Source organism: Mercenaria mercenaria, chromosome 2 (assembly GCF_021730395.1).
Source record: "Mercenaria mercenaria strain notata chromosome 2, MADL_Memer_1, whole genome shotgun sequence".
In the NCBI taxonomy this organism is placed as follows: domain Eukaryota; kingdom Metazoa; phylum Mollusca; class Bivalvia; order Venerida; family Veneridae; genus Mercenaria; species Mercenaria mercenaria.
Genome location: NC_069362.1, coordinates 90664930 through 90681127, shown reverse-complemented (window position 1 = coordinate 90681127; position 16198 = coordinate 90664930). Strand labels below are relative to the sequence as shown.

Sequence of the window (16198 nt, the reverse complement as noted above, 5' to 3'; positions counted from 1 at the left end):
AAATATGTTCAATTTTCATAGCAGAACTGGCAGTAATTAACCCAAAACATTATATATCAATCACTTAACTGAAATACAAAGAAAATGATAGGTCCACATATTCCCTGTATGATAAACTGGCGTTTTTTAGTCCCACCACGTACTTCAAAGTTAAAATTGCTGTTTATATCGAAATTGCTATTTAAACAAAATGCAATTCATCAGTTTTCTTCAACATTATGTGATTTTAAGCAGACACATAAAAGAACAGCCTAAGTAGAGAAAATTTACCTTGAATGCTTAATATTATCCCAACATATGTTAGAAGTATAAATAAAGGGAGGTAATTCTAGATACAATTTAAAAAAACAAACAAACAAACAAACAATCTCATTCAATGAAAATGACAGATATAGTTTTTTCTATTATAATTATTTCATTTCTTCACTTCTTAGTTCCACAAATTCAAAACGATTCGACCGAATAACTACTGATCAATGTTGATGATTATCTAAAACCCCAAAAGTTGAGCAGAGATTTTGTAAACTTTCAACATTTCCTAAATAACATCTTGAACAGTGTAGTCTGCCTTTAAATAATCAGAATCAAGAATCTGATGTGTGTAAGATATAAGATCATGAACAATGTTTATGTATCAACTATTCCTATAACATACTAAATCAAAGAGTTTGCCAAATGAACAATTTATTTCAAAAGTTCTCACAGTCCGTGGGCACACCAGCTCACACGAAAATTAATATTGGCCCCAAGCTGCTCATGACCGTTTAAAGTCAGTGCAAATTTGTTACTTTATTTAGTTACATATGCAATAAGTTTGACTAACACGTCGTTCTATTCAGTGTTTTTTTACATGACATTAGAAATGAATTTCATGTTTTTTCTTCAATGTTTGACCCTACAAACCTGTCTTTAATTAGATGGAGCATACCCCCGACCATCACAAGTTGACCCTGAACATCCATTATCTTTTGGCTGGCTGTGTCCCTGGTGACTCTGTGAGTCATCAATTTCATACATTAATATGAGATTTGAAACATGTAGCTCATTGTATATACAGTGAAAAAATAGGATCTATAATTTGCGCCAAACTACTTCTTATCTGAAAATTCAATCTCAGAAGTATAAGACAAAATACTTGCATTTATTATATACCTATATAAATTCTGTAAAAAAATCGGCTTGTATTTCACAATTAAATATGAACAGACAGACAAAAATTCCGTATTGTACCTTTTAAATTCCGTATTGTTCCTTCCGTATTGTATGCTGCCGGACTATTTTCATAAATATCCATGACCCGACACATTTCTATAAATAGCGCACATAAAAACTTCACTAAGTTCCATTTAATATCGATAAACATTGAAGATTTCGTTCAAGAACAAAACAAAAATCAAAATGGTAAAGGTATATAATAACAGTACCTAGATCTGGGACTTAGTATTCGGCTCTCATGGATTTTGTAAGGTCGGATCACACTTGGCGCTTGCGCGCCTCGTGAGATCCGATCTGGCAAAATCCACTCGAGCCGAATACTGCATACCAGATCAATCTACTGTTATAATAACCCTATTGTATCTATCTCATGTACTTAATTAAGCAAACTACTAAATATAAAATGTATATCTCATCATGCGTCTTAGTTTTTAAATAAAAAAACTTTTTAGAAAAATAAAGAATACGTCTTTGGTTTGAAAATAATGACGGTCTTCAAGTTTAAAACAACTGAAGGTATTCTGACTTTAAACAAAGCAAAACAAAAATAAACAAATAAATATCCCAACCAACCCTCGCTCAGCCATACTTTCGAATGGTCGACCCCTCAATACATTGCCTCTTTTATTCACGTAACTTTTGTAGAATAACTTAAAGGTCATAGGAACGATTGATCACGTTGATGTAGATGCTGTGCGGCCATACATGTATGAACTGGAGATACCTGTAACGGACGAAACTGATTGAAATGACATGGAATCAGGCATCGATACTGATCTGCTAGAACATTCTGGCACCCATCCTATGGAGTGGTGAGTCATTCTAAAGTACATGAACTGCAACCATGAGCATTCGATCAATGCATTCTAAATAGCTATGATAGAAGCATTGAACATGAGAAAGCATTACTGTTTCAAGACAATAAACATGATAGAAATAATCTATTCAGACGTTCAGAAATTACTTAAGTTTACAATGGCTTAGCTAAAAAAAGAATAGAATTTCGAAAATGCCCTCTACATTTTCCTAGAACCAAACAATAGTTATAAATTATTCTGATGAATAATTTTCGGTAGTATTTTTTTAGATTTAAGAATGATTTTAAAAGCCGAAATTAGTTGTTACAAATGAAAATATTGATTGAATTTATGAACCTCGTAAGATTATGTGCTCGAAATAACGAGAAAATATCTCGTTATTACGATTACAAGTAAAGTTCATACTCTTGTGACATTAACCTTCAAAAATCATCTGGGATTAAGCCAACGGCCCTCTTAAGACTGAAGGGTCTAGATCAAATTGTTCCGCAGTTACTGAGCTAAATCCGTTTTCAAAAATCAGACGCCCCAGTGGCATTTACCTTTGATATGTTGCCCCCTCCCCCAAACAACGGGGGCTATCTACTCCCTAGCCCATTTACCCGAATAAGTATAAAAATTGTAGATCAAACAGTTCTCAAAGTATTGATTGGAATATTTTACAGTTCAAGCCACTGTGATCTTGAGCTTTGACGCAAAATGCGTTGTGGTCCCTCGCTGACCAATACAAATCAGACGGTCTAAATCAAACGATTCTTTTAAAAGTCATTGACAGGAAAATACTATAGCCTTTGTTACCTTTACCTCTGACATACCAATTCCATCAACAATAGTGGTCATCTACAGGCTTTTCTAATACTAATTTCGAGATCTTTTCTCGTTATAAGGAAATCATTTCTCGATGTAAAGAGATATGAGGAAAAAAAAAAAACAACAACAAAAAAACAACTTGAAAATATATCGATCTTTTGCAAAATACGCGTTTTTCAAATAAAAAACTGGTCCAATAACAACTACAATTGGTGTTAATATTACAGTTGTTTTAAAAAATTGGAATATTGAAACTAGTTGTTGTCGATGTACCCGTAAAACTTAAAAGGGATTATACCCTGTTAAAATGATCTTGACAACACCTCCTTGTTGAAGTATTTTGATATTACCAAATAGTCCTTGTACTTTCTTCCGAGGCTTTTAACTAATAATGTGTAAAATATCAGCTATTACCTAATCTTAGATGATTATAAACAGTCAACATAACAGAAGTCGTATGAAATCTAATTAGAACATCGGGATCTTATATCAACATTGTAACCAATTTAAGATGTGACTAAGATACATGCCGGCATTAAGATTTCATGAACCCATTAGTTCCATTTCTGAAATTATTAATACTGAAACCACACAACATGAAGCGAGAGGAATAGAAACAATCTCATTAGCAGTGTCAAATGGATTAAAATGGTTATCCTATAAACCATGAACTGGCTGTGTATCTCCAGAGGATAGAATATGAGAAGTTGTGCAACACCCAGTAACAGTTTGAAACAAACACATTTGTCACGATCTATGTTAACAGAGAAATTATGATTTAAATTGACAACAAATCTAAATGTTTTCTACATTTGAAATAAAGAAACTGGATTCCTAAAGTTACAAGTAAAAATAAAAAATATGGATTTGTGCTTCGCAGTTCTGTTACTTGTTCTAGAATTAACTTTTCCTTTCTGGTCGAGTGCCACAGCTATGTCTAGCAAATGGAAGCGACGCAAAGAAGAGTGCAAAATGAGAATGGATACAATCACAGGCCAACAGCAGATGAACACTTTAAATGGCTGTATTATTAGCTGCGAAAACACAAAAAATTGTCAAGCTGTATCGTGGCAATTAAGCGGTACTACATGCTTCCTTTCCGACAAAAACGTTGTGGATGACATGCGAGCACAGTACACTAAATGGGAACTTGCAACAAGTTGGCTCACCTACTCGAAAGTTAATTTTCCAGGTAGGTTAAATTTGCAAATATTTTTTCGAAATCTTTTTTATGTAACTTAAGTACATTTAATTGAGATGCTTATGAAGTTTCGGAATCTTTTGAATCGGGAGCCTCTGTTGGCTGAAATGGATTTCGTAAGGTCATCGACTCTCCGGTCGGTAAATTAAAACAATAAAAATAATCACTCAGAAGAAGTATTTATTACAAAAGATAGAAACGGCTTGAAGATTTTACTGCCTAGAAGGTGTGACTTTTGAACACTTATTCAAAACTTGAAATCCTATTGTTGGATTTAATAAAGTTTACATATCAGCGCTATACTTGGAATATCTATTTTCTTACAAACGATGAACTTCTTCATTGTAGTTGCACGTGTCATGAATCCTGATTCTGAAAAGGACATGATGACGTTTGATGAAGCTGTGCAGGCGTGTCTTGATCAAGGCGCTGTAATTGCCACACCCGCTCAGTTGGAAGAAGCTAGGCAGCTTGGTATGAACAGTTGTGCTTGCGGTTGGTTATCGAACGGTCTAAATGGCGGAGTGACCCCATTATCAAACTCGTGCAACCAGATTGCATATACAGAAGAAGTGGCTTATTGCAACAATACAAAAGCTGTAGCATGGTGCAAGCTTAACTAACACTTTTTCTGAGAAAGATAATTATACATTGTTTTGTGATGTAAATTCACGGTTGATTGAATGTGTTGTTTTTCTTCAATTTCAGCTATCAGCTACCAAATTCATAACAATATAAACAATCTTTACTACCATTGTAGAGATACTGTGCATTGTTTCGCTTTCAAAATTTGGACCACATTGTATTTTGCGCGCCAAGCTGTTTGGGGTATACAAGACAATGTTATTGACATTGTTTGCAAAATAATATCTAATGTCAATACTTAAAGAAAGAAGAAAAGTTACATTACTCTTCCGATTAAATCCGTTTTACAAATATTCAGTATTTCATAACGTACCAAAAGTATTCTGTAATGTTTTGCTTTACGTTGCTTTGACTTGCAGATCTTTTAAAGAGTCTTTAAGTTAGGCTAGTCTTTGTACTTTTATGACACAAGCAGTTGTCACCACTGAACAAAAAATGAACTTATTTCAAATGTTATTTAATAAAATACAATACGATACTTACATTTCGGGGAACAACTTTCGGCATGCCATTTTTAAACTGTATACAACAAATATTTTTATCAATAAATGTTCTTTGTGTGTTGGACTGTTTTGGGAAAATTTTGCTAACGTATCGAAATTTGAAATTGAATTAGTTTAGTTTAAACATATTTTATTGCCAATATATACATATATAAACAGATAACTACGTCAATTGTACATATAATAGGCAAAAGGGTCGACCCACAAGTTCTCGCAACATTAGTAACGGGTCTTCCCTAATGCAAATATTTACATATTTAATTTACAACAATGACAACTAATCAGGTACATGTGTGGTAAATAATAAATTTACAATATAATAGCTACAAAAAAATGGAAAGAAAAAAAAAGAGTTGAAATAAGTATGAGGTACAAGTACATGTGTACTTATAAAAGCAATCACATTTGTGACTAGTGGCAATGTATAGATAGATGTAAGAGTAAAACTGATGCAATTAATTTGCATTGTACTACATTAGGGAAAAAAACTTTGAAAAGGAGAAACGAGTACATGTGACTTATATAGACAAACATATTTGTGACTAGTCAGTGTACAAAAAGATGTAAGAGTACAAAAAAAGAAGATACAATTCAATTGCATTAACATGTACTACATTTGGGGAAAAAGAACATAAAAAAGAAACAACTGGGGTCTTGTCAATAATAAACTTATATAATTATAAATGAATAAATTGAATAATATTGCCTGCTAAATATGGTGAGTCTCAAAAGCGTTTGGTTGATTTTATGTAATGTTGGACTGAGCAGAATATTTTGCAGTTGTCTTCATATGACAATTCGGAATTACCAACTAAAAGAAGTTGGGTATTTAAAGGATGAAATTGCCTTAGATCGTGGAAAAGTTTAATCCTTTGATTTGTATATATCGTACAAGTGAAAAGAAAATGTTTAACGTCTTCAATATCTTCTCCACAATCTTCTCCACAAGAACAGATTGAGTCCTGAGACAGATGGTTGCAAAATAAATGAAAATTCAAATTACTGCACGCGTTTCTAAGCCTTGCATGAATTATAGAAAATTTTCTTTCTCCTACAAGATACCATTTTGGAGTTTCTGTAGTTGGAAAAACGGTATTTTTTAACAATCTTTTAAAACTTGATAAGGTGTTTGTGGCTCTTATTTCAGGACTCAAATTGTTCCAAATATCAATAGCAGAAGGCACAAAGGAATTAGAAAATATCTGAGTTCTTCGACTGAGGATTATAAAATTTTCAGCGTTTCTTAAGTTGTAATGTGTAGAATTGTTGACAATGTTTGGAAAAATATTATTCAAATACTCGGGCGCATCACCATTGCGAATTCTAAATGTGATTAAAGTTTTTGATATAATCGTCTGTCAGATAGTGAGAGCCAGTTAATTTCCTGATATAAATTTTGAATTGAGACAGACCGGGTAAGTCCAGTTACAATACGGGCTGCTTCATGTTGAATTTTTTCTAGTTTTTCTTTTTCGTACTGAGTACAGCCGTCCCACACTACAGAAGCATATTCTAAAACAGGTCTTAAGAAAGATATATATATTTGATAAAGAGTCTGTCTATTAAGAGTATACTTTAATTTTCTCATTATACTTAACAATTTTGAAGCTGATGTAGTTATTTGGTCAATGTGGTCATGCCATTTTCCATTTGAACTTAGTGTTAAACCTAAGCGTTTATGTCGTTCAACAAATCTTACAGGTACGTTATCAAATGTCAAAAATGGTTTGTTGATATTTTGTTGTAAAGTAAAAAACATTGCTTCTGTTTTATTCGGATTAGAATTTACAAGCCATTTTTTAGACCTTTAGACCATGCATTTATCATGGCAAGATCATGGTTAACAATTCCTTCAAGATCAGTCAAAGAAGATGTAGTACATGCTAAAGAAGTGTCATCCGCAAAAAGACGTGCAATACATAACAATTTCTCAATGATGTCATTAACATATACTAGAAAGAAAAGGGGCCCAAGGACTGAGCCTTGGGGCACCCCGGCATTGACGCTGAGAGGTTCAGATAAAGAAGAGCCAACAAAAACTTTCTGGTTTCTGTTTTCAAGATAACTCTTGGTCCATTTTAACAAATTTCCTTTGATACCATTTAGTTGTAGTTTATAAAGGAGACCTTTGTACCAAACTCTATCAAAGGCCTTAGAGATGTCATAAAATACGATACAAGTATAAGTTTTGGTATCTAGAGATTGAACATTTTGATGGTACATATCTAATAATTGATAAACCGTAGAATGTCCTTTCAAAAAGCCGGATTGTTTAGAGTAAATAAGTTGATTAGCTACCAAATGGTTATACATGTGTTTGTGTAGAATTCTTTCCATAAGTTTTCCTAGACAACTTAAAAGTGAAATAGGACGATAATTAGAAGTCAATTTATTATCTCCTTTCTTAAAAAGTGGCATTACAATTGCTGATTTCCAAATTTCAGGAAAAACACATTCTGACAAAGACCTATTGAATAATGTACAAAGAGGTTTGGAAATTGTTTTGCAAATATTTTTCAATACTTTATGACTAATTAGGTCTTCACCGACCGCTTTATTAATATCTAAGATTTTAATTATGTCCTGAATTTCTGATTCTTGTATTTCTATAGTAGATAAACTAGCATCTGTATAGTCGGGCATATGCGATGGCACTTCATCAACGTCATCAAGGTGTGATATTGATGCAAAGTATTCATTTAGACAATTAGCTTTTTCGGAGTCAGAGAAGTGGTACATTTCTGTGCCGTCAGAATTACAAGTTTTCAAAGGGGGGATAACTTCTGAAAAATTTTTAGTTTTAAGGAAACTACGCAGAAGCTTCCAATATTGTTTTTGATTGTTTGTATTCAAATCGACAAGGCTGCCTCCAAATTAACATAAAATTTTTCTCTGGCATGTTTTTTTAAATTGTTTACTTTGTTTCTTAATTTTTTATAAGTATTCCAATGGTTTGTATTATGAGTAGAAATTGCAATGGATTTTTGTCTATCACGTTTGCGAGAATACAGTCTTATGGTTGAATCATACCATGGTTTGTCGTATGGTCTGATAGTGACTTCTTTATATGGTATACACTTTTTCATATAATCTAAGTTTTTCAGTTAATAAAACTGCACCATCATTAACGTTAATAGAGTTAAGAAACGACCAATCAGCATTTGCAATATAGTTATTTAGGGACTGAAAGTCGGCTCTATTGTAAAACCATACTTTCCTTTTATTGGACATTTGACAAGAAAACGGGGCTTTGAAAAATGCACAAGTCGCTTTATGATCACTGATATTGTCAGGAACTGTAAAAACGTCACTGTGTAGACACGATAAATCATCAGAAACTAGAATTGGATCTATAAGTGTAGATGAGGTCGCCGTGACCCGTGTCGGATTTGTGACTACATTATGTAGATTATATAAAAGCATGATCTGTTTTAAGTGGCAATTATGTTTAAACTGATCTTCATTTATATCTCCAACGACAATTAAGTTTTCATTCATATCTAAAGCATTGTCTAGCATTACCGCTAAATCGTTCCAAAATGCTACAGGCTTATTTGGCGGTCGGTAAACGCAGCACAGTAAAAAAGACATAATACCTAATTTAACTTCTAACCAAATAGCATCTACTGAAAGATTTTCAAATTCTAGTTTTCGACAAGATACTATTTTTTTCAGAAACGTATATCAAAATTCCACTTGAGTGTGCAGTAGAATCTCGACGATACAAACAGTTGTTATAACCTTGAATAAACAATTTTTCATTTTCAACAATGGCAGTAAGATGTGTCTGAAATTGAATAGACTGGGTAGGACCACCGACCGTCTGTAAACCCCATATTTCGAACCCACAACGGTGGGTGCGGGGAGCGGGGTGGGGGCGGGTACAGTAGTCTTAATCACGGAGGCCCGGTATGTATTTCATTAGGTGTTTATACATACCGATCTTTATATGTTTCAGCTGAAAGGCTATATAATGAATATTATTAATCTTTTCAAATAATTTGTATATTTGACATCACTAAATGAAGGCTGGACACCACACTGCTTCTTAGACCATTCTTAAAAATATCAGACTACGGCAGCCGACAATCTTTAAACAAATAATAAAAAAGATAAAAAATAAAATTTAAAAAAAACCCGGAAAAACGGTGTTAGCTTCCATATAAGAAAACAGTGGTACCTGTGACCATGTTTTAAACATTATGAAACAATTTAGTACTTGTTCACGTATTTTGAAAGCATAGTGAACAGACTTAGACATATATATACCGGTAACAGCAACAACAAATAAAAATTTAGAGAGTTCAACAACGTTTGATATTATCAGTTTGTTCTGAGAGTTTTACATTTATCACGTGTCAGTACAAAGTGAAATTCATCTTCAATGTCTCCATTTGTACACAAATGACACAATTGCTAGTAAATGTCTACTATACATGTAACACCCCGTTACAACCTTTGGCTTACTGGTATGTGCAGATGAATTAAGCATTTGCAGTCATTGTCCTCAATCATGTAATTTAAAAGATATTCAGCAGATTATCTCCTTATATTTACAGAAAAAATAACACATTCTTGTAAACTATATCTCCATTTTAGTATTTCAGAATCAATTATTCGTTGTTGAGATTAGATTTAACATTACACTAATTAAAAAAAAACAAGAACTGTTTAAGAAACAAAGTGATCAAGGTTTAGATCATTCAATTATATTACGAATATATATTGAAGACCTTGAACACTTTCAACCAGTACGTTTTTAACCTGCAAAACCTGTTTACATACAAACGATAACATCCGAATTACTTGCGTTACTAGATGGCATGTTCAAGTTCAATATTTTTATATGTACAAAATTTCAAGAATATCTATCTCTTTTAATTATACACCAAATACATCTGAAGTTTCAAAAGTACAATATCTTTATTTTCTGATCATTTGGGATCATGAAGTAAATTCATTTTTACAATAGAATTCGGCTTATGCCGTTGCTAGGGAGCGTGAGATTTGTTGTTGTAAATTTCATTACCTCTCATTAATAGACAAGTCTGCTATTATATTGCGTGGTTGCGTTTCTATGCTTCCAAGGGATCTTTTCAAAGATTTTGTCATTTAGTATAAACTCTATTCCTTTAGCATTAAACAATAACATAATCATGGCTTTCGAAGTGTGACCTGTTAGTACCTGGATGAATATGTACACGGATTTTTTCAGTTGAAAGCGTTAGTTGTTATCTGTAATTTGCGCACTAAATCCCTAAAAATATTAAGTACGGAAAAGACTTGGAGTTTTGCTAAGGCAACATTATTTTTCGTCAAAAGAAAACGAAAGAAACGAGTATATTGTAGCGTAGCCGCTCAGTAAATCCGCTGGATAATAACACTGTTTTGTTTCTCTCTAGTTTATTTTCCGTCACCAACAGTATAACTTCTAACTGACAGAGCTAACAATCTAGTATCTAACATAAATCGGGCTTTTATCCTTTCTGAACTCTCAACTCCGCCTTCTTCTCCGCCCAATGCATGATTTGTCTCGGTATTTAAACCGAATAGCTGAATACCTCATTTACACAAGCAAAATTAATGAATTCTGACAAAAAAAAAACATCAATAAAAATATTTCTCTTAAAATACACATAAATTTGTCACTCAAGCTACATCCAATGTCAATCAATTTACCGCAGTATAACACTTATATGACCTGACTTACTGTTTTAAGGGTATTTTATGTGCACTTCTTGAGAAAACAACACGTTTTTCTATAGTGACGCACTTATAAATTAATCAAGATTAATAATTTGTTTCGTCTCGCTTTTTTGTATGAAAATTGTTTATTTACTTATAAAAAATATCAGGCAAGAAAGAAATTATATCAATTTCTTTACATCTCCCATGGACAGATTTTAAAATAGAAAAAGCGGAAACTCCGCAGGTCGCTCAACACGACAAAAACGAAAATGTTGCGGGCTCTGTTTGATAGAGCCTGTTCATGGTCAGTAGTGGAAATGCATGCTACATTCATCTAAATTCTTACTAAATTGCTTAACAGATAAAACTAATGTCAATTTAAGACAAGATTATTTACGTTCTAAAAACAACTACAATCAAACGTTATGAAATAGTAAGAAAAAAATATAAGAGGAACGAAGCTAAAACCCCCCACAAAATTAAGCAAATCGCAACCACTTAAGTTCTGGAAAAAAAGTTAAAAAGCAATATGCTAAAAATCCCGTGAAAGCTAATGAATTAAATAATTCTGAGTTATTTACTCATTTTAAAACTTTATATAGCTCTAAAACAAATGACAGGAAACAAATAACTAATCAACCTTTGATAACAGATGATGATTTAGATGGCGCTATAACTATTGCAGAAATTAGATGCAGTTTTCTCATAAAACAATAATAAAAGCGCAGGTATCGATACTATTATAATTGCAGAAATATATAAGCGTTCTTTTGGTGTTATTTCGCCCTTTTTATTGGCAATTTATAATAGAATTTTTGAAAATTGGGAATATCCAAAGAACTGGAGAGCGTGTATTATTGTCCCGATTTTCAAAGGAGGGAACGATGAAGGTTCTAAGAACTATAGAGGAATCACTCTGATAAACATTATTGTTTAATCGTTTGACCATAATTTTATGGTCTGTTAAACATAGTAAAATTACTGACAATCAGTTTGGCTTCCAGAAAAGAAAATCTACGATAGACTGCATATTTTTGCTACACTCAATAATCGCTACGTCACTGTCACAGGGTCAAAAGGTTTACTGCTGTTTTCTCGATTTCGAAAAATGTTTCGACAAACTAGATCGATCTTTTATTTTTCAAAAGTTGTTAACAGAAAACGTTAGTTCAAAATTTGTTATAGCGCTACGATGCATGTACGCATCAGTTAAAGCAGCTGTAAGATATAACAACACAATTTCGCCGTTCTTTGATTCAAATATTGGGGCAAAACAAGGCGACCCCAGTTCCACTTTATTATTTTTATTCTTTGTAAATGACATATTACAAAACATAAACTCCAATATAGACGGTCTTTTTACAATTGATGACGTCAGAATATTTATTTTGCTATCCGCTGATGACGCAGTTTTGTTTGCACATACGCCTACATCAATTCAGTCTCTAATCTATAATCCTTGTTTTTTATGATTGGCACCTCCCGTGATACGATAAGCGGAGATAGCCGAACCATAACGATCTGCAACACTCGCTAAAAATATCCGATAGTGATCGATATTTAGCTAGACAGTCTAAGGGAGACAACAAGGTATAGCGTTGATCTCGATAAACAAGGAAAGATAATAGAATCGATTTTTGCCCAATTCTTCAGTATGATGTTAAATGATTTACACGCATATTGCCAAAGACGGGGACTTAAGGAGCTTCAGTTAAGATAGTGAGCTTCAGTTAATTAAAACTAACAATTCGGATACTGATGCTTCGTTTTTAGATTTACATCCCTCTGTTTATGACAATATTATACATACCAAAATTTATGACAAGAGGGATGATTTTAACTTTAGTATTGTAAGTTTTCCCCATTTGGATTGGGATGTCCCTCAGGCTACATCCTATGGGGTATATATTTCTCAATTAATTCCGTTTGCCAGAGCGTGTAGTCATGTCAAGCATTTCAATGAACGTAATCTATATATTACAAGTAAACTTCTTCAGCAAGGCTACCGTTATTACAAATTGCATAAATATTTTGCTAAATTTTACTATCGTAATTTTGATTTAGTTTTAAAATTCAATAGTAATTTAAAGACACTTCTGCGAGAAGGTATTTCTAAACCCGTTTTTTATGGGGATGTGGTTTACAAACTTCGTAAGATCTTGGGTCATGGTAATTTTCCAAATGTATTTGGTAAAATTATAAAACGTTTTATTAAAAGAGGTTACGACCCAACTGTTTTGAGACATACCGCATGTTTAGTGTTCAACCCGTTTACAGTTGGACACTACGCTTCCCTCTTTGATAACGTCTGACGGACGAGGGGGAGGACTCTATGAAAAGCAGTTTTTAAATCCTACCAGGACTGAACTGTTTTGATATCTGTCTTCTGGCCTGTTTCGTCGGGCCCTTAAGGGTGTTTCTCTTGTTGCTCTGTCTTCTGAAAAGGCATTGAGTACATACGTTTTTGGTTCTAAAGGTTTGCTTTTTATATATTTATACACGAGCATTTTTGTGATTTACATGCCATGCCTTTTTGTTTCCATTACGTGTGTTAGAGATTCACCTGGAGGGGATTACTTTTATTTACACTGTCCCGTGTCTTCTTTGAAACATGGTGGGGGTAAGAGTGAGGTTGGGTACGCACCATAAACCGGTTTAAGCTCCCCAGTGGTGTTTTTGCCACTGAAAAACACCACTGACCGTTCCAAGGCGGTGCCCCACTGTGTTCCTTTGTTCGTTTTGTCCTCGTGTGTTGGCTTTGTGTGTGTGCGCGCGTGTATGTGTGTGTGTGTTTGTGGTGTGCACGTCTGCGTGCTGTAGGTTTCGTTTTGGGGAGGCTGCGATATTGGTACGTGGCATTCCCTGTTTGATATTTGTCTTTGTTTTTTAAAGTAAATACCAATAAAACAAAAATTATGATTTTTGAAAAAGGCAGACACACTCAGCACAATTTTATATATGATGATATAGCGTTGGAAAATGTTAAAATATTTAAATATCTTGGAATAAATTTGTTCAAAAATGCTCAGTGGTACCGAACACAAAAGGAATTAGCTGAACATTCCCTGTTTTCATTACACAATTTATTTACCGTATTTAATCAGTTAGAATTATCTATAACTGAGAAATTTAAACTTTTTGATAGCATTGTTGGTTCAGTTTTAAACTACGTTTACATTGTAAATTTCTTAGAAAAATCTTATGTGTAAAAAAGACAACAAATCTTTATGGACTTTATGGTGAAACGGGGAGACATCCTATGCGAATACAACGAAAATTAATTATGACAAAATACTGGTTGAAAATACTCTCTTTAAGTAATGACTGCTTGCTGAAACGTGAGTATAACGTTTTAAAACTTGATGCAGAAAATGGTCTTTCTTATGGTGGAAATAACTGGGCATTTCAAATAAAACATAATTTAAATGAATCTGGAATGACAAATCTGTGGATTAATCAAGAACATTTAACAGCAAATCTTCAGCAAATAAAAAGTAGAATACTCGACTTTTATAAGCAGGAGTGGTACGGCAGCGTTAATAATTCTAGTAGACTATCATCATACAGTTTTTATAAACATTCTTTTGAAACAGAAGAAGAATATCTTAAAAAAGTAAACATTAACAAATTCGAATTTCACCTACAAAATTTAGATTATCGTCACATAATTTAGCAATAGAAACCGGACGATATGGGAATGTTACACGAGAAAACAGACTTTGTACAAAATGCTATTTAAATGAAGTAGAAAACAAATTCCACTTTTTGTTGGTTTGGCCGAAGTATTACAATCTACGTCGCAAATATTTGAAACCATATTACTGTCATTGGCCAACAGTACATAAGTTTGAAAATTTAATGTCTGCATCAAATACTCAGATATTGAACAATTTGTCTAAATTTTTGTATTTTGCATTTAAAGAACGAAACAACAATGATTAATAGCATCTTTTAAGCTCATCATTTACATCATTTTACGTAAATACTTTCTCTGTAGAACATTATCACTTTGTAAGCTATGAATACGTAAGTACTTTCTCTGTAAAACATTATCACTCAGTAAGCTGTGAGTCAAATTTTCTTACATAACATGATTGTTGTAATTGTATTGGCTATAAATGTGTATTTGTCATTTTATGCCAAATAAAGTATACGTTGTGTTATGTTATGTTAAATTGCTTAACAGGGGAAAATGTCTGTTTAATCTGGAGGACACCACCCTTAGTACACTAATTGGTCTTTGATTGCTGATTGGCCGAGTCGAGGGACGCTAAGTGCTAATTGCAATTAGTTACTCCGTTTTCCTTGACACTTACTCAGTTTTTCTGGACACTTCCTCAATTTTAGGATTTGACACTTCTTTAGAAGCGGGTATAAAATTGTGTAGGATTTTTTTCAAATCATTCGACAGAACTTCTCTTACTATCAAAACAGTGGTCGATGATAAAGGCTACAACAGTAGTCAACGATAAGGTAAGTGTGTTACTTTTTTATCTATGTATAGTATTTTTGCGGTAAATTGTCAACAATAAACCAACATGCTAAATTCTACTTATTTTATTAAATAATGTCTAAATGAAAAATGACGTTGAAATAAAAAGCTAAAGTGTAACTAAAATGGACATTTGAAATAAATATCTAATGTTGCTAGTAAATGCTGCTTGTACAGCGTACGTATCAAGATAAATTGTTGAATGCTTTAAATTGTAATGCCTTTTCGGATTCAAACTTTTCCACAATTGAACAGTGATTTTTTCTCGAACGCTGTTCAAATTACTTTCTGGGAATTTTGCCAAACTTATTAGAAACATTAAGACGTACGAGAAATTTTCATTACGAGAGATCAAAATTCTTATTGGCAAGAAAATTCTCGTCAAATTATGTGTATTTTGCTTTATCCGCAAATGATGAAGAAATTCCAGATTTCCTAGCGGATTAGGAACTCGTTAAAAATGGCAACATTTCTATCAAGGTAATTTATCTTCAAAATGCAGTTGATGTGTCATTTATGTCAATAATAATCACACAGTTGATCTCTTTCAGCTTAAATGTTCAATAATACATGCTTATATGTCGGATGTAACACTATTATTCTTATTTAAGCCAAGCTAGAACAGGGTGGCCAACCCACGTGACTTTTGGATATCGAACACGCGAGAAAACGTCTTGATTCAGGTAATATTTTTGCCTATATTTTCCTTATTACTTGACGGATTTTTATAAGATAAACAGCGTCGAAGACACCAAAATGAGTGCTTTCTTCCGCACAAAGCCTCTGCCATCAGTTCTCTGTACTTTTCTCAAACACTTCGCCCAAC

The 16198-nt window shown here is 33.1% G+C and overlaps 1 protein-coding gene across 1 annotated transcript; it reads left to right on the top strand.

Moving 5' to 3' along the window:
* Positions 1-3550: 3550 nt before the first annotated feature.
* Positions 3551-4724, top strand: LOC123562889 (uncharacterized). Its single transcript, XM_045355478.2, has 2 exons — positions 3551-4035; positions 4393-4724. The coding sequence occupies exons 1-2, from the start codon at positions 3705-3707 to the stop codon at positions 4665-4667; spliced, it is 606 nt and encodes a 201-aa protein (XP_045211413.2). The 5' UTR covers positions 3551-3704; the 3' UTR covers positions 4668-4724.
* The last annotated feature ends 11474 nt before the right edge of the window (positions 4725-16198 follow it).

Coding starts and splice junctions, on each gene's coding strand:
- LOC123562889 (XM_045355478.2), top strand. CDS start 3,705: ATGGATTTGTGCTTCGCAGTTCTGTTACTTGTTCTAGAATTAACTTTT. Junction 4,036..4,392: donor CTCGAAAGTTAATTTTCCAG/GTAGGTTAAATT, acceptor TCTTCATTGTAG/TTGCACGTGTCATGAATCCT.